Genomic DNA, 24,864 nt, shown 5'->3' with positions numbered 1-24,864 from the left:
TACTCTGACATAAAATGAAGTTCTGCATAAAGAATGACAGGAACATGATTAAGATCAGAAGAACAGCCAGGTTAAATCGAATGCTGGTCTAACCGCAATCAACAGGTGGGACGTTACAGCCATTGGCCTGCCCTGATCTTTAATGGAACAGATGTAGAGTCCTCAAACAGGAAATGCATTCTGAAAGATAAAGTTTTTCTAATTTGGGATTTACTTTCAGGCACTTCAATTACTGCACTCTGCCTGCAGCAGCAATTTCTAGCAAGAATACTTAGTTTTCACCAGGGTCCCATTAAGTCGAGTTGCTCTGGAGTTTCTACATGTTCTACAAAGTTCTGCCTTTAGGTTTTGACAGATAAGTAAAGAAAGACATGTATATTTATTTGTTTTTGTTTTTGTTTTTTTAATCTGTTCAGTACACGTAGACCTAAACCATTCAAGCTTTACTCCTGGAGGTACTTGGAAACAGCATAGTTAATACAAAAAAAAAAACCCAAAAACCAAAAAAAAAAAAAAAAAAAGCAAAAAAAAAAAAAGCCACCCAAAAAATAACAAAACCAAGTACTTTGCAATCTCTACTCTTCTGCACTTTCTGATGCTTCAGAGAAAGTTAAGTCTTTGGGAAACCTGATATTTCATGGCAGAATACTTCAAAACTGACTTCAAAAAGTGCTTTTTAAAAATACCACTGATTTCTGTATGAATACCATTCAACCATGTGGCTAATGAATGAACACACAGATTACCCACACTGGTACTCAGAGCTTCCCAGATTTGGCAATTTTAACAGATCCATTACTGTAAGTAGAATAGTTCTGCAGCAGAAATGAAAGCTGTTGTCTCACTTTGAACAAAATATTTCAGACTACTGCAAAACTGACACACTTCAATGCCCACAGTTTACTTGTTAAATTTAAAAGTTAAGCAAAAGATCTTCACATTTATGTAGCATTCACATCTTTATGTCCTTCATTCATTGGGCTCAGCTGAACAACCATTTTCAACTGTGTTTATGTATAATGAAGCAAAATGCTGAGAGGAACATTTAAAAATATGTCATAAATAATTTCATCATCATTTTTATTCCGAAAATGCAGAGTATGTCCAATGATTTAATGGGGCTGTGCTGTCTATAGAAGAATGCACCTCTGAGAGTACTTTGTCTCATCATTGCCTAAACATTACAAGGGGTTTTACAATTTCTGCCACTTCACAAAAGCAATGAATATGGAACTGGACTATTAATACTTTAAACAGACATGAAATCAGATGCAGCATTTTAGGGACATGGTTTAGTGGGCATGGTGGTGATGGGTTGGCAGTTTGACTAGGCAATCTTAGCAATCTTTACCAAACTTAATGATTCTGTGATTCTATCAAAATCTCTAAACAAATTCTTCTGATTTCTTTCAAGGTTTTACTGACAGCCTTGTTGAAGAAGTTCAAGATTTGCACACTAAAGAACAGAGATCAGATCACTGGTCAACCCTTTAGCTCAGCAGGAGTGTTTGAAGCCTCTAATTTAAATTCTCAGATGAAAATGCCTGAGTTTTAGGAAGCTGATGGATTATAGCCCATTCTTAAAAGCTTATTTTCAAGAAGATGTGCCAAAAACAAACACCAAAAACAAACAAACAAAAACCACCAGACATCAAGCATGCTGCCCGCTAATGGATTTCCATGTCTGACTCAGCCTACTCCTTCTAACCTGAAATGTATGAAATCCAAGAGAAGTCTGGAGACGCTCAAGGCCAGGTCCTGGGATGAGGTCCTAGGCAGCCTGATTTAGTGGTTGGCAACTCTGCCCATGGTAGGGGGACTGGACCTTGGTCTGTAAGACCCCTTCCAACCCAACCCATTCTGATTCCATGATAAGAGAAGGTCATATAGCCAAGTGCTGTACTGCTGCAACACTATGAACTGGGGTTCAGCAAAAGAACAAGTAACAGAACACTTCATATATTAACTTCAACTCTTAACTTTTAGTAATGTTACAGTTGTGTTATTGATGCTAATGGTGCTGTAATTCGTTTCTGAAAGAAAAGCTGCATTAAATAGTGAAGAAAAACAACTATCCTAAATATGTGAGTTTTAGTGTTAACCGTGCACTAATAAGTACAGTGCATTTGGCTTCACAGTACAAATTCACATAAGTAATATAGTAGGTTTTAAATAAAATAGGTCTTAAAACACCTCATTTCCTAAAACATTTCCTAAAATGTGACATGTTACAAGTTGTCTGCTGCCTTTGCTGTCATAAAACCCCTTAGAATCCCTGCGCCAAGGAAATGGCAACAGGTGGCCTGGGCAGACGGTGCTGCCTAGAACAGGTGTCTCTCTCTCCTTTGATGGAGAAACATAAAACTTGTCATGGGTGCTGCAGAGGACCGACGTCCAGAACCAAAAGAACAAGGGCCAAAGTCAAACTCCATGATCTGACATAGCAACAAGGCAAAGTTTCAAACGCTTAAGCATCTGTGGATCTTAAGCATCAGCTCTCTCAACGACTTTCAGACTCTTAAAGTGAGTAAATAAATAGATAGGTAAACAAATAACCGGACCCTTCAGGGAACCTGCTGCTCTCTTCCTTCGGACCGGCCGGCAGCACTGAGGGGGACGGTAACGCCCGCCGCTTTGGGCAGGAACAGCCGCCATCTCACAGCCGGGGCTGGCAGCGGTACAGGCGGCCCTAACCCAGCGCCAGGATGCGCGTCCCATCCCGCTGGGGTTACCTGTTCTTGAGGAAATACTCCTCCCGCAGCCGCGAGAGCCTCGCCTCCAGCCGAACCAGCGCGGCCATGCTCCCCCCGCCCTTCCGACGCCACAGCCGCCATGGCAACGGGGCCGCACCACTCTGCGAGCCCGCGGGGAGGAGCGGCGTATCTTGCGGCGCTGCCGGCCAGGAGTGGAGGACGCGAGGACGGCGGGAGCGCCGCGGCGCGGGAGCCGTGAGGGACCGTAAGCACGGCACGGGCTGCGGGAGGGCGCGTGCGGCGGTGCGGACGGAGAGGGGGAGAGACGAGATGGTCGCGGCCGCCTTCCTGCCGCAGCCGCGGCCGCTTCCGGGCTCTCATCATGGGGGACTGAGGAGCAGCGCCGGTCGCCCGCGTCCTCCCCGTCCGGCCCTTGCCGCCAGCCCCCGACCCCGTGGCGGCTTCCCTCGGCTCAGTCTCTGCGAAGCGGCGCCAGCCTCCCTGGGGAGCGGCCGGGGCAGGCGCCGGGTTCATGTTCCGGGTCGCCGAGCCCAACCCGACCCGAGCTCCGGCAGCGAGGAAGAGCTGGTGAGGCCGGGCCGCGGGCGGCGGGGTCGCCGCTTGGGTGGGAGGGGAAGCGCTGAGGGAGAGCCGTCGCAGTGCCGGGTATGGGGCTCAGCGATGGGACTGGGGTGCCTCGGCCTGTGTCCAGCCTCAGCGGGGATTTGTTTTTCACCGTGGCACGCCTGCCGAACGCCTCACCTCTCAGTGTAGGCTGCCGAGATGTCCAATGAGGTGTGGATGCTCTTCTGGGGCCGTCTTGATTCAAACCGAGAATCAACAAGTGTGGCTTTGGCCAATGGCCAACCACAGCAGGTGAAGCTACGGTGTGGTTCACGGGTTGTTTGTTTCCAGATGCTAGGGCAGCACAGGGCAACAAAAGGCAACAAAGCTGTGAAGGGTTTAGAGCACAAATCTTTTGAGGAGTGACTGAAGAAACTGCAATTGTTCAGTCTGGGGAAGACTATTATTGCTATCTACAACTGCCTGAAAGGAGGTTGTGGTGAGGTGCGGGTTGGCCTTTCCTGCTGGGAAGCAGCTACTGGATGAGAGGGAATGGCCTCAGGTTGCACCAGGGGAGGATCAGGTTGAATATTAGGAAATATTTCTTCTCAAAAAAAGAGTGATAAAGCACTGACACAGCTGCCCAGGAGGTGGTGGAGTCACCGTCCCTGGAGGTGTTGAAGAAACGTGTGGATTTAGTACTGAGGGACATGGTTAGTGGGCATGGTCAGGATGGTTGGAGTAGGTGACCTTAGTGATCTTTCCAGCTTAATGATTCTCTGAATCTTTATTAGCGCAGTGACTCCATCTCTATTATTACATCTCTAGCACTACAGTGGTAACTCTGTAGCAGAAGATAGAAGAGTGAGTTTTGTTAACAGGCGATGGAAATTAAAAGGCTGTTTGAGGGGAGCCCTGATGAAGGATCACAGTTTTGGAAACCAGGTTCCGTTTCCTTCACAACCAGCTTGTTTTAATCTCTTGCACAGTATTTTTAGTGTTTTATGTACAACTCATGGGGAACTTACAGTTAATTTCATTTTCACTAATGGGAGTGGAGAGGTGTGTGATGAGTTTTGGTTTTGTTATTTGGTTTGTTAGTTTTGTTTTTCTTGAATGTTGATGATGACTCCAGGCCTGGCTTGAGTCTTGGCTACTTTTTCTAGAGAGAGTTTCTGTACACAAACATCTGCAGTTAGAGTTCCCAGAGCTTCAACAAATTTGCCCTTATCATTGTCTTTGTTTCTTATATGGGCATGGGGAAGAAGGGAAAGATTGGTTTAGCACTTATTTTTTTTAACGTAGCAAACTCCACCACTTCATGTGATAGCGTCGCTTTTTTTTCCTGGGAGTATTTTCATGCCTCTCACATTTTTATAGGAGAGAAGGCTTTCTAATTAGGATTGTACTTGCCTGGATAGCATATAGTTCTAGAAAACTTAAGACTAGTGATATTAGTATATGTATTTGCCTACTCTAACTTCTGTTGATATAATGTGTAACGCTTCAGAAAATGGGGTGTGTTTTTCTGGCAAAACTATATTTATTCTATACTAAAGCTGTATGTAGCAGAAGCATGGCTTAAGACCTTCCTAACTTGTATCTTTACTATGAAAAAGTTTTCATTATAAAGTCAACCTGTCATTTGTCTTTAAGTTTTATTCTTTTCAGTCCATGTAAAGTAATTTAGTTCCTGAGGCTTTAAAATCAATGTTCAGCAAAACAGGCTATGGGATTTTGACATATACTCCTGTAGTTATCCTCAGACAGCAATGACTTTGCTTATCCAAATACACTGCCCAGAGAAATTCAGTACTGAGAGAGTTATTGATGCCTTGTAATTTATAAGACTGTTAGTTTAGTAGTTCTGAAGGGAGATCCATTTAAAAATTCTAACAGTCCCTCGGAGTTGCACTTTTCTTATCCTTGTTCTGTAAGCTGTCATTTAAAAGAAGCCTGTTTGATTGAAATGTAGCGAGGTATTTTTCAACGCATAATACTTAATGTAGAAAATAAAGAACTTGATCTTAGTAAAAATGTTAAGGCACTAAAAAAGCTGACAATTTCTGAACTGCCGTAGAGTAGAATTGTTCATATCTACTTTGAAGCCAAAGGTTTTTCATTTTTTCCTACAAGCACCTATGACAACTCAGGAATAGTTTGCAATTTGGATACTTACTGGGCACTCTGATTCTTCCAGCAATGACTTTGATGGTACAGTGTATTATCACCATTTGACAGTTCATGTGATTCTCCACCTTGACAATTAATTAATGAAGTCATACATCTGAAAAGGGCAAGCATATCAGTAAATGGCAGCAATAGTATTGCAAGAATTGCTACCTCTCATGATAAATTGCCCCAAATCTCATTTCTGGCTGACCGATTCATTTGTGTTAGAGTGTTATTAAATGTCAGCATCTTTCTGACTGTATACCATTGCTCAGTACTGAATACTTCTTCACTGTTAGATATGAGTGGAGAATGTTGTTAAAAAGGCTTGAGAGTATTTGTTGTTGCTCTTTCTTAGGTAAGTAGCAATTGTAGGAAAGCCAGAGGAACTAGATACAGGTTTGTCTGGCCTTAATTTTTAGGGGGACCAGCGGCATGATCAGCTGATGAAATTCCATCATTACTCATATGCTAATAACTTTCTCTTGTGTAGGTCAAATGTAGGGGAATTCCTAAACCACATCTAAAGTATTTTCTCAAATGCAAAGTCAGGACTGAGAATTGACTTTTAATGTGTAACTTGGGGAATAAAATGTTGTTTGTACAGATAACCATCTAGAAGCCATGTATTTGATATCAAAACTAGTTCACTGAAAATTCCAGCGAGTGTAGTAAGTGTACAGCTGTAAATGTAGAACTATGACTTAAGTAAAATTTCTTTTTTTTTGAGGCCCTTCTGCACTTCTGATTGTTTGTGAAACTGATTTATATAATGCACACACATCTTCCTACAGAAAGAGAGTTTCTGTACCTCAAAGATGAACTGTAGCCAGGGATTTGGGGCTTGTTTTTCTTTTTTTAGACATAGGTGTGCATCAGCGCAGTGTCCTGACTTGTCTCAAGCATCCTTCATTTTGTACCTGTTCACAATTTCTTATGCGAAACTCAGAATAATTGTTTTCTGAGGCATAATTTTTGTAAGTTTGTTGTGACATTTTCAGATTTAAAAAAAATTACTAAAATGAAAGTTACTTTTGAGTTTCTTTGGTCTGCATGTCAATTTTACTCTGAATTTCCTGGCTCTTAGTCTTCGCAACCCCCCTGCCACATACAGGGCCACCAGTGTTTAATACTAGATCAGGCTGCCCAGGGCCCCGTACAACCTGGCCTTGAACACCTCTGGGAATGGACAGGGCATGGACAGCCTGTGCCAGCACCTCACCACTCTCTGCATAAAGAATTTCCCCCGACAACCAACCTAATCTCCCCTCCCTCAACTTAAAGCCATTTCTCCTTGTCCTGCAGTTATCTACCCTTTCTAAGAGTTGACTTCCCTCCTGTTTGTAGGCTCCCTTTAGGTACTGAAAGGCTGCAATGAGGTCACCCCGCAGCCTTTTTCTCCAGGCTGAACAAGCCCAGCTTGTTGAAGTAGTGGAGGTCTTAAAACTATTGTTTTTAGAAAATAAATTCTGAGGTGAAAAAAGGCTTGAATTGATACCTGTTTGCAGATAAAGGAGCAGTCTGAGTACAACCATGTTACAAGACATCAAGGAGTCCATATGAGGCAAGATTATATAAGTCTGGTTTTATAATCCCAGTGTGCAAGGGAGCACTTGATTTTTGTGTTCATTTAGCTTGTGATCAAGGTTGATTGTGAAGGAAGGATAAATCATGGATCTGAGGAAACTGCTTTTCTTTGGATTTGTTATCAATGGTTACTTTTCACACTTGATGAGACAGATATGGCATAACTTCTGCTGCAAGGAACACTTTGTCTGTTTAACAGGAAAATCTATAGAACTAGACGGTAAATGTAAATACAGCTGTCAGTAGAAGATATTACCTCTTCTTAAGAATTGTGAAACTGTATTAGCTCTCTTGTCAGTGTGTTAAATGTTTGTTACATGTTCCATGAGCAGCCAGAGCTCTACGTTGTGTGTGTTAGGTGGGAAGTGAACAGAAAGTATAGTTGATTTGCAGTACAAAAACAAGTGCCTAAGTAGTAGTGCTCATAGGGATTAATGCTACTACTTAGTACTTAATGGAATCACTACTACTTCCGTTAGTAGTTTCTATACTGAATGTTAATGCTATAGGTGATCTGTGTTAACTGGTTTGGAGTAGGTAAAAACTGTTACGTTGTTTCCTGCAACCAGAACTTTTATGGTCTGTTCTGATAAGAGCAGAGAAGAAACGGGTCAGCCTTGAGTGAACTATGAGGAAATTGCTTCAGATAATTGTAAAGGTCAGTGTAGGCAAGGTATATTTTCTTATAGTGAAATAGAATCTTCTCCTAGTGAGGACATTACCGTTTATTGCTAGCTATGGGCTGTTGCTGTAACAGCATTTTTATAGCCTGCTGTGAGTCATGCTAAACTACAGCTCAACTTAATATTTTATCTATCACAGTATGTTGTTCTGTGTTCCTTATTGCAGTCTTTGAAATGTCTTGTCTTAGAGAATACAGTTGCAACTCATGGGTAATGTCTTTAATACTTTTTTTGTCTGACTCCCATTATCACAGTTGTTTCTCAACCTATTTCAAACACAAATATTTTTGTTACAGCAATGATTAAAGTTTACTGCGTGGGGTTGGAATGCAGCCTTGACAGCTGGTTGTGATCAATGCAGAAAGCTGCAAAACTTGGTTTGCCTGATAAATAGTACAGAAGTAGCCATATGCTCTTTAATTTTAGAGCAGTTGAACAAAAAAACTGTTTCCAGACAAACATCTGATTGCCAAGCAAGATCATAGCAAGAGAAAGGGGAGCTCCAGTAAAATTAGAGAGATTTCTTGTTTTCTTCAGAAATAAAGTTTTAATGTGAGCCACTGTCGCATTGAAAGTGCAGTGAGGTTAAGAAGCTTAAGTACAATGCATTGTGGTAAGGACTCCTACTACAAAAGAAAAAAGCAAACTCACCCCAAGCAGTAAGAGAGAAGCTTCAGGAACCAAAAGCAAGAATTAGTATAAAATCAATGTAATGCTGCATACCTGCAAGTCAATTCTAGATTGACTTTCATTTCTCTCCCTGAATCTTGATAATTATTGCTTCATTTGAAACACTTTTTCTGCTATGTTGGTGTTTCTCTTGCTCTTGAGAGTGTTTCTGTATGATTAAGGAGATTCTGATTCTTGGGAACCAAGTGGGTTAAGGACAGTTGTAGAGAGTTTGATTCTTGGGAACACAAGGATTAAAAACAGTTGTAGCAGTCTTCCAGAGCTTTTTCATTTCTTACCAGATAAAGCAAAGATTCTCTTGTACTAAGAGACAAAGAAAATGTTAGGTTAAGTGAGAATAATGGGACTAGAGATTATAGCAGGTTAGAGAAAGATACAAAGAATAAATGCAATTGACAGAGTAGTTTCAGGAGTTCAAAAGGACTTTGTGTTTTTAGCACAGCTTTTGGTCAGCTTGCTAGTGAATTTTTAAGTATATGTAAAACTGTGTAAAAGGAAAATGTATCATTTCTTTAGGTAAATGCTTTCATTACTGACTTGGATTTGTTTTTAAGTGTACTCATCAGTCCCTCTGTTAATATTTAGCATTTGTATGCTTGTGTGTTCCTAACTATTCGCTATTACTGTGTAAGCATCTTTAACTTTGGAGTTTGTGGTGAATGAGGGAACTTATATGCTATGCATACAGTGTTTCTCAATATCTACAACTCTGTTGATGTGCATAGATAACTACTTATTAATTCTGTCATTAAGTTGCATTTCAAAACCAAGAATCTTGCTTTTAAACATCCTGTATAAAACTTACAGGCAGTCCTCCGTGTTAATCCATTGCCATCCTACTGGTGTCTTTCCAAAGGAGAGCCTACTGATGTAAGTTCTGTAGGGCAGACTGGCAAGGATTTGGATCTCAGCAGAAATACAACAGCATTTGTAGAATAGACAATCAGAGTACATTGCCTAAATGACTTAAATGATCTTATATAAGATTGTTAATAGTTTTTTTTTTTAAGATTCATTTGTTGTTGTTTTTGTTTTGTTTTTTTTCCTCTTGGAAAATATAGGCATTTCAGTAGGACTATGGAGGAGCTGGTTCATGATTTAGTCTCAGCACTGGAAGAAAGTTCAGAGCAAGCCAGAGGAGGTTTTGCTGATACTGGAGATCATTCTCGAAGTGTCTCTTGTCTTCTGAAGCGGCAGGCAAGAAAAAGGAGGGGACGAAAAAGGCGTTCATTTACCACCCATCATCCCTGGGAGACTGGTCACTGTTTAAGTGAAGGTTCAGATTCCAGTTTAGAAGAATCAAGCAAAGATTACAGGGAGAATCATACTAACAAGAAAGACCACAGTGACTCTGATGACCAGTTGTTGATTGCTAAACGCAGGCCTTCCTCAAACTTAAATAACATTAGAGGCAAAAGACCTCTATGGCATGATCCAGATCTGGCTGTGGACAATTTAGGAAACAGAACTTTGCGCAGGAGAAGAAAAGTCAAACGGATGGCAATTGATCTGCCATCAGAAGTTTCTAATGCACTGACAATAACTCAACAGCAGGATAACAGAGACCAGGAAATGGACAATGACAATAAATCACACCAACATCAGGAGTTTTCGAAGAGCAAAGTGAAAAAGAGAAAAGTAGCTGCAGTTCGACAAGGACCGGAAATCTTGGATGAAGGAGTAGTAATAGAAAATGAAGAAATGAACCAAGCAAATAAGGACAAAATGGAGTATGAGGAGCAAAAGGGCTCAGATGAGAACATGAGTGACAGGTTATTTTTTTTTCTTTTTACAGAAACTTTAGATAATATTTGTTTGCTTATGTTTCTATTACTAATATTGGAAATATTTGTGCTTTTTTCCTTTCGTTTCAGAGTTAAATTGCTAGTACAAGTGGCATCTGTTTAACAATCTTCTAGGATTGCTGATGTTTTTTGTTTTCTTGTTTTTTTTTGACATAAGTTTGCAGTTCTTTAATACAAACTAAGCTGAATTGATCAGATTAATGGAATCCAGCATAAAATAGTCAGGTAGCAGAGGAGTAACAAAGTAATAGTACGTCATAATTGTTTCAAGGGTAAGAATGACAGAATATAGAAACAATCCTGTTTGTTGTGGGTTTTTTTCCTGAGTATTTCAACTGGAAACAGTTCTCATACACTCTCACAGGCAAAAATTAAGATTTTCCTAATTTCTGGGCACTTTTGCTTTGGCTATCTCTTCTTCAGAAAGGCTGTCAGTATTTAGGTTTATCTTTTAGACAGCATGTTCTTCTGTGTCACGGGCATAAAAAGTCTGCAGCTTCTTGCTAAGGATATACATCATTTATGAAATGCATAAACCAATTTACAGTTCAGAAACACCTGAGCTTGCCATTAGAAAAATGGGGGAATGATGACCCTTTGACAGTACTCCTCATCCATCCATTCCAGACAGCAGGCATACTACAATGGTAATTGTTTTGGAAGTACTATTTTGACAACACAGTAAGGTGTGAGTCATTTTTCCACCTTACACAAGGGACTTTACCTGCAGGGCCTGATAAGCCTTATTATGTTCATCCCGTGTGTCTGCTTCTCAGTACAGAACTGTCAACAAGAAAGACTCCTATTAGAACGCATAACTTTGATCTAATGTGTGACAGAACTACTGTCTCTGGTTGTGTTTTTGTTGCTTTTTTTTTTTTCCTCTGGGCATTTTGTCTACAAAATGTTGAACAGATTGGTTACAGTATAATGGCAGTATTGATAAGTGTCTAATTCCAATTATTGTCTGAAAAGTTATTTGAATTGCTTATACATGCTGGCATTGTCTCACACCAGCAGATCATAAGCAGTTGAAAAAGTAATGTGAATCTTTACTTCCAGAAAGTGTTCCTTATGTCTCAGTTATTAGAACAGAAGCAGTACTACTTGGCAGCCAGTTTAGCTTCAGACATCTCACTTCTACATTGAAGTCAGAGGTATTGCCTCATCAGGGAGCCTTTAGAACACTTCCTTCTCTGATACAGGGAATTTGCCTCCCTCAGGGTCAGTACCTGAAGACCAATGATTAGAAATCTTCCTAGGAGCTGGGAACTGTTGCATGTTTCATCCTATGTGCATATGTCACATCTTTTAAATTTTATTTTTAAAGTATTTTCTTACTGTTGATTCCTACTTCTTTTTCTTTGAAGTTCAGGGCTCAGTTTTCTGGCTCTCAATGCCGGTATCTAAGTGATTCTGGAGATGAATCCTGTGCAGTTGGTTCTGAGCACTAGGAATGAAATTTCTGATCAGAGCCTGTCTTCCTTTTCCCTTTATTGTTAATGTCAATTTCAGACAAATTTGGTGATATATGGAGTTCTGGAAGATATTTTAATTCTAATTAAGCTTTTGGTGGTTTTGGTTTTGTTTTTTGGTTGTTTTGTTTTTGTTTCTGGGGGTTTTTTGCTATTTAAGTTACTGAAAAGAGAAGAAGTCTGAATGTTGCCTTTGAAAATGAGAGCAGTTCAACTGAGTCCTGTAATGCAGGAGATGCTTACCCAGCAGCATGCCAGTTGGTGCCCAGTGACTGCTCAGTTTTGGGGGCAGGATTAATCAGTAACCACTAGGCAAGGGGGCAGTTTGCTATTAAGAAAATTGTTTCCTTTTCTTTATTTCCACAAATGTGTAGATAAAGCTGTGAAAGCTTCTTCAGTATCAAAAGTGTTCCTGCAAAGTTTTTGCTTGCTATTTTTCATTGCTGAAGGGAATCTGTGACTTTTTGTTCATCGACTGCCATGTTGCAATTTTCTCAGGTGGTGTTCCTGCCCTATCTAACTGTGGCATGAGAATAATGAACACTGTTTGCTGTTGGATATGTTAGTGTTGTATTGTTTGTGATTTGATGGTTTTTGTTTGTATTTATTTTTAAACAAATGAGAGGGAAAAAGTAAACCAGCTGATCCTTCAGTAAGAATAATTGCACAATGAAAATGTTGTATTAAAACAAATGAACGAACTGTTCCCAGAACAGGGAATAACAGGAAAATTTGGTGGGGAAAAATGAAAGAAATACTGAGGCTGCAAGGATTTCCTACCTTTCATTGTAACTGTAGTAAGTGGACTGGAAGGATCTGTGTAAAGGAAGTGTTTTTTCTTTAGAGAGATGTGTGATGTAAAACTGTACACACTAAGTGTGTACTAGTGTGTACTAAGTGTGTACTAAGTGTGTACTAGTGTACTAGTACTAGTGTTACTAGTACTAGTGTACTAGTGTACTAGTGTACTAGTGTACTAGTGTACTAGTGTACTAGTGTACTAGTGTACTAGTGTACTAGTGTACTAGTGTACTAGTAAAGTACTAGTGTAGTAAGTGTGTGCTAGTCAAGCTGCCTGTGCGGTGATTAAATTGGTTATGATTGTTAGAGAAAAGTTACTAGCTCTCACAGCATCAGAAAGCTTAAGTCTTGGTCTCCTTCATGAAAGATAGTTACAATATCAACACTTGTAATATCACCTTTCTTCTGCTTAGGACAACTGTGCAAATTAAGCGCTTGAGTCTCTTTTGTTTATATTATATAAAAGATGTATGTGTAAGTTTTGCTTATGTAGTAAGAATATATGTAAGCAGAACATGCAGCAATGATTAGGAGAACTTCCATCTTCAAAGTTACGTACATGAGAACAGAACAAGAAACTTCATATTGCTTATTGGCTCCTGATACCATATTGTTTCACATTGTTGGAATGTTTTCTGGTGAGTACAGGTGTAAAAAGAACTTGTGCTTTGTTTACACGCATAGCTTGTGTGTAGTGTTGAGAGTAACTGCAGTATGTGCAGCTTTAATTGGAATATATGGTGAATTGATTATTTGTTTTGCCCAAATTGCTTTATGTTTCACTGTAAGTAAAACATCATTAACTTTTGCTGAGATTACTTCCTGCTCTATCCAACAGAGAGTAAATAAGTGATTTAGAGAAATCCCTTGTAGGTGAAACTCAACAAATCGTAATCTGTATTATTAAAAGGAAAGAGAATATTCTAAGTTTTTAGAGATGTATGGAGTATTTTTTTTGCAATATGTGTACAGTAAAGTATGAAGTACATTGATTCTGTTGGTTTTGGTGTTTTTGTGGTTTTTTTTTTTTTTTTTTTAGAGAGAACTTGCATGTGTGTTGTATGCAGGCATTCTGATTTTAATGTTCTGACAGAAATTGTGGAGGAGTCATCTGTACCTTGTTTTCTTTTGTGTTTTTTTTCTTGTGGTCATTTGGTGGTGTTACAACCATTGACCATACTTTCTCAAGATAACTTTTATTTTTATATATTTTGCTACTGGTGCTGTCAATTTTTTTTCTTTCTCAGTGAGATAATAATATATTGTGAATTCCTAAGCAATGCATTTTTCAGATGATTTGCCAGTGATATTTAGAAAGATAATTTGTATTTTTTTCAGATTCCTGCAGTTCACATGCTGAAGGAAGGCGTAGGTTCCTTTTGATTGAGATTTTTGCTATTTTATTGAGCAGTGGTTTTCCAGAATCAAGCTGAATTGTGTAGCATAAGAAAGGAGCAGTGAACATTTGATGGAAGCACATAAAATGCATCAATTGTGTCAGCACCTCGTAGCAGTCACATCTGGCCTACTGTCAGGGTACCATTAGATTCCTGTGGTTTTATGTGCCAAAAATAATACTCTGTAGTTAATGGAAATAGGATATTTGCAGTTTGATTAAAAATAATAATAATAAAATCCTATTTTCTTTCTGATCTTTGTTGTGCTTAATTTCCATCTGAGCACAGCCTTGTCTCCTTAACATTTTACGACTGGAAGATCAATTGTTCTTTTGATCTTTTTCTTTCTTTCTCTTATTACAGTGAATCCAGCAGTCTGAGCAGCAGTGATGCTGGTTTGTTTACCAATGATGAGGGAAGACAAGGTATTGAAACAATCTTTCCTTTCACCCCTCAAACAACCTCAGTTGAAATTCCATTAAGTGTTACAAGTTATTTCATGAGTTAATTACTGTTTGAATTGCTATTACTATTTTAATGAGCTGAAATAGAGCTTTCGTTCAGGGATTTTGAAATGTTATGAGAGGGCATCCCAAACCCGTGACTTAATTTTAAAAAATTGAAATATCAAAAATATAGATAACATAAAAATATTTTGAAGATATTCTAATTATCTAAACTATTTTTTAATTCTTTCAGCGCTCCACTTTTCTGACAAGACAATGTGATCATAATACTGCCTTTCAGGCTGTTTTTGATGTGGCTTATTCTTTTTTCCCCATGTTGATGTTTGTGTTTTGTTCTAGACATGACAATTACTAAACCACTGCTCAATTTTATCAGTCTGACTGACAACAGATGTACCCTGTTTTAAGTCTCGCCTCTCTGAAGAACTTGCATTTAAATTAAAGTGCAGTAAAGATTCAAAATTTCTTTTAATATACATTATCACATTATTATCTGATATAACTATTGAGGATAATGGTCTAATATTTTGTTTTTTCTTCAAGTTTTCAAGTTCAGTTTTCCCTGTGCTATTCTAAGTGCAACTCATTTAACCTTCACAGTGCTAGCATATTTGCCAAACTCCCAGTTTAGCAGCCTGCAGTTTTTGACAATATAAAAAGATAAAGCAAAAAGAGTCGCTCAGGTAACGAAGACTTGCTGTGTTATTGATTCTAAGTGGATGGTATTGGAAACTACTGGGTCTGCTCCTAAAGTAATGCCTCTCGTTTTGTTACATTAGCCCACAGTGCCAGAGGTGGATGTTGGTGGTGTGGCAATAGAATTTGAACCTTCCCACCAGTATCCCATTATATGTTGTTGCCTTGAGACGGATGGCAGTAGAGGGGCAATCTGACAAAATGGTGTCTGACATGGAAGTGCAAATGAAGCAAGGAGGTGGAATTGAATTCTTCCATGCAGAAAATATTGCATCCATTGACATTCATCAATATTTGCTGAATGAAGACCGAACAGTGAATGTGAGCACAGGCAGTGGGTGGTGCATCTGAGCAGTGGTGACAGCGACATGAAATATAAGCTATGTTCTGGATGGTCATGCAGATTTTTACAAGCACAGCATGCAGGCTCTTGGTGGTGGTGTCTGTGCTGAAAAATGGTGTTTTGTAGCTCTATCAAGTAGTGTTATTGTGTTCTTCGTATCTGTTGTAGTTTCCATGGAAATAAATAGGTCACTCCAGAAGTAATGCTTCCTATATGTTTTCTTGTGTTCTTCTGCAGACTACTTGATTTTGTGCAAGAAAATAAAAGCTGGCATATTCTGTGGTAGTGCTTTGTAGTAGCTTCCCATCCATTGGTACCCCCAGGTCTTTTTCAGCAGTGCTGTGCTCAGTCCTTTCATCCCCCAGTTTGTATTGGTAATAGGGGTTGCTTTGACCAGGTGCAAGATTTTGCATTTGGATTTGTTCATCAGGGCCTACTGCTCAAACCTGTCTAGGTCCCTCCAGATGACATTCCATTTTTCTGGTGTGTTGACCACACCCCACAGCTTGGTGTCATCAAAATAGATACTCTGAATAACCTGAATTCTGCCTGAAAAGACTTCAAACGTAACTACTATTTGGTCCTGTGAATCCCTTTCCATCTCTGTTTTTCCCTTCCTCCATCTAAAAACTTCTGTTCTCTAGCCTTTACTAATTTTACTGCTAGTAGAGATCATTACATTTACTGCTAGAAGAGATCATAGGTCATCTGCAAGATACCAGTAAAGGACTTAATTATTCTGTTTTCTTGATATGCTTGTCCTGACAACCATTTGCATGCATTTTCTTCTGTGCTTGGAGAAGGATTATTTTCCATTCAACAAATTCTTATTTAGAGGAAGTGTGTTGAATTTTATTTTTCCCCAGACTTACGTTCTCATTACTTGTATTTTCCCATTATAGGAAGGAGTGGTAATGTCATTTCACACGAAATTTTTGTTCTTTTTTTTTTTTTGCTTTTTGTTCTTAAATTTGTGCATAAAATCTTGCCTTTGTGCCTTATCTCTTTCATAGTCCTGCCTAATAAAAAAAAAAAAAAAAAATTGAAAAATGATATGCAGAAAGTTTGCTACTTCATGGAAGAGTTAAAATACATAGCACACCCTTCAAAATCTAACTTTGGGATATACAGCAAGTTTTTTTTCTTGTCTTTGAAGATATTTTCTGGTGTTCTGTCAACTACCCAGTTTAATAGAACATGTTTTAAAAACAAACAGCAATTTATTTTAATTGCTGGTATTGTATATGAGGTATATGTAAGATCAGGTTTTCAGTCATCTTGCTTTTGCCTTTGACTCCACGTATTTAAATACTACATCTAAATACATTTAAATAGTAAAGTGACCAGCTTTGTACTGGAATGCAGTGTAATGCTCAATCACATGGTATTGTCAGTTTTCATTTAAAATCAACTTTTTCAAAACTTATTTCTAAATGAACTTAATCAGATTAACTTCATTTAGTCACATCTGTTCATGATTGTTTTCCCCTCTTACTAGCCATACAAATCATGAAATTAAGCTAATTATATACCATTATCAGCTGCAAAGAACTAGTTTCACAGTTTTATACCTTTTAATTCCCTGCAGGAGATTAAAGCTTGTTTTTTGTTAATATGTAAAGTGCAGTAACTTAAATGGATTTCCCTGCAGTTATTGCCAAAGGATTAACTAGTTTATTATTGTTTTTCACTATTGTAAATTGGTTTTAAAACATTACATTTTATGTGCTTTCATTGATGGCAGCACTTGTCATGCTATTGAGAAACATTTTCCAAATAGAATTGCCATACACAAGTAATTGTTGTGCAGCTATAAAGCAAAAGAAAGAATTGTCCTGTCAGTGTTTATGGATTATAACATCTGATTTTTATCTTCTCTGCTCCTCCCTGTTTTTTGGGGGGCTTGGGTGTATGTCCCTACACAGGTGATGATGAGCAGAGTGATTGGTTTCATGAAAATGAATCTGGTGGAGCATGTGGAATAACAGGAGTCATTCCTTGGTGGGAACAAGAAGACTCTACAGAACTGGACAGAGAATTGCCCGACCCAGTCTTTGAAAGTATCTTAACTGGTACTTTTCCCCTCATGTCCCATTCAGGGAGGAGAGGTAAGTGACAATCATATGCAAACTGTAGAATCATTTGGATGCAATAGAAAAATGTCTGTAAAGGGAGTATGTTAAATATTGAGAACATTTTGGAGATGCCAGTTTGCTTTTTGAATTATGTCACTTTTGAGATCTCAGAAATAATCAGAAAACAGTCAATGGTTAGAAAAGTCAATGTAGAACTTGGCTCATTTTCATAGCCTTTTTGTTGTTGTCTTGATGTTTGCATTGAGAATTAGTAAATATTGCTTAAAGGAATCTTTAGTAGAGTTCTTTGACCATTTGCTTTGCTTTATGGAAGGCTTTGTTGTTTGTAAAGAATTAAGTGTTCACTTAGAGCAAGGATTGAGATTTATATACTTATTTAATTTTTACTTTAAAATATTTTAAACAACTGTGGATCTATTGTGTCTCATGGCCACGTTGTTGCAGCGCTTGATTACCTTTATATATAGATCCACTCTTTCAGGACTGAAGTTGTCAGACCTCACTTTGCTGCCACAATTTTATCTTACCTTACCTTCTTTCAGACCCAAATATAGATCTTTCATATGAATGGTGGTCAAATTACCTTCAAACTACTTCTCTACACATTGAACAAACTGAATTCTTATGAGATATATTTTCCTGATGCTTGCAATTTTTTCAGTGGTCTTGGTCTCTGCTTATTCACAGGATTTAATGCTTTTTAGTACTAACGATGTAGTAAGCAATGCAAAATCGGTTTCCTGTAGTTTGATATGTTCTGCTTATTTAGTCAGTTGGGCATAGAACCAGGATAACACCTACAGAAAGACTTCATTTTCATTACAGCTTAGCCTTTTTTAACCGCTTCCTCTTCTGTGTTCTTTTTTTTCCTGTTAATACTCTGGCTGTATTAAATGTATTTTTGTTTAACTAAAGGTAAATCAATAGATTGTTATATAAAGGTAAATATTCTTCATTATATGGTATAGGAAATATGCATAAATGAATCTGTACTTTTTATTTGAAGGTTTCCAGAGCAGGTTTAGTCATCTTCATGGAATGCCAGCAAGAAACACAAAAAAGGCACCAGGAAACCAAAATGCATTGGTATGTCCTTTCATTGATACTAACATTTCTACAAGCCATTCTTATTGCCTTTTTGTTTGTAAGAGCATACTCCTCTCATTCTTGTTTCCTAATGTTGTGAATAGGTAATGGAAAGGTAAGACTTCTGTGTCACTGCTGTTTCTGTGCTTTAGACTCTCTCTACTACAGTTCTATTTTAATATAATATACCCGAGTGCTAAAATGGCAAAAACAATCCAAGATTGTCCCTCAGTGCTTATTTTACGCTTTGTGTAGGAGAAGGTATTTTGGTTTTCTTATAATTAACAAAATTTTGAGTATATATCTTATGTGTGTATGAAAATATGTTTCTCTCCTCTTAAGAAAATCAAACCCAATTCATTTCAATTTTATCTAATACTGATAGCGTTCCAGGATGGGTATGTGGTAGTAGCAGAAATGTTAAGTCACGGCTTGAGTCAGTGGTTGAGCACCTGTTGGGAGGCAGGGCCAACCCAGGGGAGCTCAGGTGCATACAGTACACCTGAGTGACAGGAAGAGATGGAGCCAGAAACCCCTTCATTTAAGGGTTGGCAGTAGAGGCAAGAGTATCTTGCTGGAGGTCCCTGTGTACCTGAGATCTTGTGAAGGTGAGCAGATTCTTTGTGTCTCTACTCATGACAGTTGCCTTTGAGGAAGTCCTCACTTGCTGATGCATAGTACTATTAGCTTTTTTCTAAACTAAGATTCTAATGAGTTTTTTACAATTTCTTTCTTTGGTGGAAGTCATGAAGAGAATGAGTTGACTTCTTAACTTAAAATGTTAAAGTATGTTTACTGTAGCACAGTCTACTCCTTTCTTATCAGAAAAGTGATTGGAAGACAGGGAGAGATGTGAAAGACTATCATATTGGGCTATGTTTATTATTCACTGGTAAGTACTGCAGCATTGACTTTCTTTGTTATTTGGGAACAGTACATGTTTTCAAATTCTCATTTGTCTTAACGAAAAAAGATAGTTCTGAGAAATGTCAGTTCCATTGCATAGGCAAAGAATAAGATGGAACTGTTAGAAATGTAACTTTTTAAAAGAGAAGGTTTTTATAGCCATTGAAACCTCTATCCAATAATTGCCATTTGAAGCAGAATAAGATGCCTTAAAACCTTGGCCTGTGATCTCTGCTGTTAGTGGTCATGAATTAGATGAATGTTATCTAGTTCTTGGTTTCCTATCTACCTATTTTTATTTTTGGTTCAGTGCTTGCTTGAGCATATCTAGGATTTGTAGCCCATTTTCTAAGCTTATTGCAATTTCACTCTGATACTTTATAGGAGCTATTATAACTGATAGGTTAGCTTCATGGTATTGATGATACATGGCTTAACTACCCTAAAAACTGCCTTTTCCTCTAAATTGTAAAAAGGTGATTAAGTTTCAATTGAAGATATACTGTGAATGTATATATATGATAAAAGCCCCTAATGTTTATTTTCTTCTATGCTTTCTAGGTTATCCTTAGCCCATTTTGTCTTCCTGCCATGATATCTCATATATAAAGATAGTATCATAGTCTGCTTTATAACAAATTCAAAAGCTGATCTACTAAAGACTGATAATTCAGTTTCAGTTATTAAATATGTCATTTACATAGTGTTGTGAAACAAGGTTGACATCTGAATGTACATTCTAAACCACTATGTTTAGACAGGATAGCATATATAGAATGGATGTGCAGTTGCCTCTTCAGATGCAGAGTTTTCTGACCTCCCTAGCAACTATTTATGTTTGTGGGCACATCTGCTGCATCTGTCTTTGCAAGAGCTCATGTACTTCCTTTTAGGCAGTGATTGCTTCTTAAAGAAAATATTTTTAGATACTTCAATGACAAAAAGTAATTTAATACCTGTGACATGTGATAAAACAGAACAAGAAGTAATTACTGCTATTAGATGGTAACAGTGAAGAAGAGCAGCAATGCTTTTAGAGAGATTAATATCCTGAGGAGAGAACACTGCATACTCAACTCATTGAACAGAGTTGTGATGTGACTTCTTTCATTTTTTTTTTTTTTTTTAATAATGGTATCCCTTTTTGTAATCTCATGTCTCTATTGCTGCTTTTACACAGACTTTAAGGGACACACAGAAGAAAATGTATTTTCCTGCGAAGATATGTTTCCTAAACTACACAGTTTATATTCAGTCTAAAGATGTGTTGTCTGTATCTGTGGAATGTGAGCATAGAGTTAGTGCTTTGTGAGACAGTATGTGTTTAGAACTTTTTTTTTTGCATGATTTAGTTAAAGGTTTGTGCATGTAGCAGCTTGAAAAGATTACTGGCTTTGAGAATGCAAAATGCAGAGGTAAGATAATACTTTGACAGATCGTCACCCTCTAGGAAAGATTTTAAATGCTCAACTGTTTACATGCTGTGAGAGAAACATCAGGCTAAATGTCTTCATGACGATTCGCTATGTCCCAAGGAAGATGACAACTTAATTTTCTCACCCTTATTTCTAGAAGTAGCGGGAATAGGGAGCCAGAGGAAATTACCTCTTTGTAGGTCAGTTAGTGATCTTTAATATGAAGTATCCACATCTGATGTTCAGATTCTGTCCAGATATTTTTCCTGCATTTCATTCAATGACTAGTTCTTTAAGCACACTCATAGAAACTTTCTATCACCAGTTTACTGCCTTTGAATCAAAACACTTTTTTAATAACTGTGCAGCACTGCACAAACATCGGAAGTAAAACACAGAACAGTGTAACCAGGACAAATACTGTAGAAATCTCTACTTAATCTAACGTGCAGGTTGAGCGAGCAGGTAGCAGGCAGGTAAAAACATGAGCACAAAAATTTAAAATCTATATATTCATAAGAAATACTTATTTCCCTTGGATTGTTCATTGTACTTACCAAAGAAAGGTACAATTCTTAATGGAATCCATGAATTAAATCATTTATCAGGCATATATTTTGGCATGTATTTATGATACTGAGATTTCACATCTCTATTGGTTTGCATTATGGCAGCCTCATTTTTAACAGAACTTTCTTTGAAAAGAAAAAGGAAAAGTGTTACTTGTGTAATGCAGTATACTTTTGATCCTGCCTGTGTCATATTTCTTGTAGCAGTTTTATAGTTCTAGTCAGAAGCATGGTTGTTGCAGTTGGAAAGATTAGTGTAATGGGAAGGTGATACAAGAGTGAAATGGAAAAAAGGACAAATGAAAAGAATGCTTGCTTGTCTCTGAAGATCGCAGGGAAAAACTCCACAAGGGATGGATTTCCAGTCAGAGATCCTTCCCCTGTGGCAATCAGCTCTTAAATGGGTTCTAGGAGAGGTGCAGCCAATTCCACCCCTTTTGGTCACACAGCTGAATTGCCTTCACCTGTGCTCTGAGGGCTGACCCGGTCCTTTCCCCAAGTGCTCAATCAGTGATTCAGGCTGTGATTCAACTGTTCCCTTACAGTGATAAGAGTACTTTTATACCATACTAATATTTAACAAACTCTTAACAACACTGTATTGTGTGAAATTACATTGTTTGCTTGAATTCTGCAGTTGTATATGATCTGGTTTACACAGTTCCTTTACCAAAAATGGGCAAAGATGCTGCAGGGCTTTGTTTAAGGTCTCTTACATGTTTCTTTTTTGCAGCTTTGATTCTTTATCTACGCAAAAACCTGGGAAGTGATTTCTGTGGGTTACAGTGTAAAAAGCATAATCAATAAAAATGCTTTCTCTCAACTGCACAAATTTTTCCATCTATTACTTACTATGAGTTTTGATTTTCATGATTCATAAGAAAACCTCCTCTTGAGTCTTTTGTTCTTAGGGATGTCTCTTTTTCTTTTACCACAGTTGTACTATTGAGCTTAACTAAATGTAGTTGCAATTATTAAAAATTACATATGGCATGAAAGCTATCATCTATAGACCTGTTATCCAAGGTCTGGTTTTTGGGCTATTTCTGTCAAATCCTGCAACTTTGTTTCTCTCACACACACGTGCTTCACATACAGAATTCAGGTAACTACTATTAGTAGTATACTACTAGTATACTACTACCATCTTAATTTGAAGAGAAGACATATGGAGAATTCTTCCTGCTTTCAAGATTAGAAATTCAATTTCTAAGTACTCAATAATTGAAGAAACAGCTAGATGTATTCAGGTGCTTTTTCTTAACATATTATTTTGGAAATTGAGTGGTGTTATATGACAAAAAAATTTTTTTACAGATACCTTCTTTAAAGAGGGAACTGAGCACTGTTGTTACAGTATCATTCATAAGCCTCTTCATGAACGCTGTGCTGCAGCTCAGCTCTTGTCTCCTTCAAAGCTGCTGCAGTTCATTAGCCAAACATGAGTTCAAATACCAGATATATAGATTTCAACCAAACAGTGGAGAGTCAGTTTTGTTGTTATTTCTGTTGCTTAAGCATGTACCCCCTTCTACCATAATTAAGATAAACAGAAATCCTCAGCAAGCTTGAAATAGTTTGAAGGGCACTAACTGGTGATGGTGAGCATCTGTTTCTTTTCATCTTTTCTTAGATTTCTTTCAGACTGTTAGTTGGAATGACATTTTTTTAACAAATCAATAATTAGATTTCTCAAGATGCGTGGAAAAAGTGTACTTCTTAATCTTTAACTATAAGCCATCCTTGATACTTACAATCTGTCTTCTAAGCCTTCATAAGTAAGAAGGAGCTGAAGCAACTGGTAGCCTAGCTACTGCTTCTTTCTTGTCTCTTCCTGCATCAGTACAGAAGGCAAATATTTAGAAAATCCAAAAATCTCTAGTTGAAAACTAAAAATACAAGTAAACTGTAATGGCTTGTTCCAACAGTCCTTGAAAGACAAACTCTTTAAAAAAAAAAATGTCATGTTCCTTAACAGATGTCTTTCTTGCCTTTACTACTAATGCTGTTCGTATGTTCTTTGTATGTCTAAAATTTCCAGCACTCCATTTTTTTGTTTTATCTCAAACTGTGGTTGAACTATGATTTTACAATGAGTTGTAAAATAAAATGTGATTGTAACTCATAATGAAAGGATAATACATGAAAAGAGTTATGGTATATCATTTAAATTGTTAATTAAAGTTTAGGTAGCCTTGAAACTTGTTTTAGTTTCATTCTTAAACTCCCCGATCCTACAAAGTAAAAGTATTTTTAATATGTCATGCAATCAACAGTTTGAGGTAACTTCATTTTGTTGGTAAAGGAAAAGTGTTATTTCTTCAGTACGGCTACTGAAACAGATGTTTTGTTTATATAGTGAAGAACTTACAGTGGTGTAGTTTTCCACTTGCTACAAAAATCAGAGTGTACTTTGATATTTAAAGATTAGCCTCTAACTAATGTAATTGTACTGACTTGATCCTTGGACTCTCACTTCTAATACAGTGTTGATAATGCATCCCATTTCTGTGAAAGTTTCCCTCCAGTAGGAGGGAAACAGGAGGATAATAAATGGAAAACACTTATTGATGTTGTAGGCTTGCAATATTCTCCACGAGGAGGAATCTCCAGGAAGAAATCCTTCCCCACTGGCGGTCAGCTCTTAAATGGGAGTCTAGGAGAGGTGAAGCCAGGCTCCAGCCCTTCCAGCAGCACAGATGAATTACCTTCACCTGTGCTCCCGTGGCTGACTCATTGCTCTTCTCAGGTCAATCAGAGGTTCAGGCCATGATTCAGCAGTTCCCATACACTAGATTAATAACAGAAGCAAAAATACAAACTGCAACTTAATATATACATTTGTTTTCTACATTATGAGTACGTATGCCTTGTACCCTGTTTGAAAACAGTGAATTAAACTGGATCTCTCAAATCCTCTCCAGCAATTTGTCATATCAAATATCTTCAATATACAGCCTGAAAAATAAAGCAGCAAACATGTGGTGCATTGTACTGAAATCGAATCCCCCAGGAATGTCATTCTGTTGCTTTTGTAAAGTGAGATAAAATGCAGAAGTGAGGAGGTATTTCTCTACCATTGTTTCGTTACCGTGGCTCTAGTTAGTCAGTTGTAAGGAAAATTTTGCATAGCCTGTTAAAAATAACAATGGAGAAGAGGAGACAACCACAGTTCTGGTAGATGTGACTTCACTGAACTCTCTCCAGTCTAGAAACTAGAAGAGGAATGGATTGTTGTTAGGGGTAGTTCTTTCTAATTTTGCAAAGAAATGCTTAATTCTAGAATTAAAAAGCCTAACAAGAATGTAATGTGAAATTTTGAGAATGGTCTGCAAAAAGTTTGCTACCATTGTGTTTCTTGAAATAAGAAAATCAAATGGGTATATCTGAGCACGGTCTCAAGGAGGAAGTGAAGCTAT

At 37.9% G+C, this 24,864-nt stretch overlaps 2 protein-coding genes across 3 annotated transcripts in view; one reads left to right on the top strand and one right to left on the bottom strand.

The window, feature by feature from the left end:
* The window catches only part of SPATA17 (spermatogenesis associated 17), a 90,566-nt gene extending 87,751 nt beyond the window's left edge, over positions 1 to 2,815 (bottom strand). The window contains exon 1 of the mRNA XM_042894239.1: positions 2,733 to 2,815. Within this exon, the coding sequence (XP_042750173.1) occupies positions 2,733 to 2,800 (68 nt within the window). The 5' untranslated portion in view covers positions 2,801 to 2,815. The remainder of the gene's footprint in view (positions 1 to 2,732) is intronic.
* A 322-nt stretch (positions 2,816 to 3,137) lies between these two features.
* GPATCH2 (G-patch domain containing 2) overlaps positions 3,138 to 24,864 on the top strand; it is a 100,435-nt gene continuing 78,708 nt past the window's right edge. The window contains exons 1-5 of one of the 2 annotated variants that reach the window (XM_042893350.1): positions 3,138 to 3,281; positions 9,451 to 10,161; positions 14,231 to 14,292; positions 17,299 to 17,481; positions 18,476 to 18,555. In XM_042893350.1, coding sequence (XP_042749284.1) covers positions 3,226 to 3,281; positions 9,451 to 10,161; positions 14,231 to 14,292; positions 17,299 to 17,481; positions 18,476 to 18,555 — 1,092 coding nt within the window. In that variant the 5' untranslated portion in view covers positions 3,138 to 3,225. The remainder of the gene's footprint in view (positions 3,282 to 9,450; positions 10,162 to 14,230; positions 14,293 to 17,298; positions 17,482 to 18,475; positions 18,556 to 24,864) is intronic. The other variant, XM_042893343.1, reaches the window with a different exon arrangement.

The sequence above is a fragment of the Lagopus leucura genome, unplaced genomic scaffold (genome assembly GCF_019238085.1).
Source record: "Lagopus leucura isolate 7727_CA_CO unplaced genomic scaffold, USGS_WTPT01 Super-Scaffold_73, whole genome shotgun sequence".
NCBI classification, from domain to species: domain Eukaryota; kingdom Metazoa; phylum Chordata; class Aves; order Galliformes; family Phasianidae; genus Lagopus; species Lagopus leucura.
Note: the sequence above shows the minus strand (reverse complement) of the source record. Positions and strands in the feature narration are given on the sequence as shown.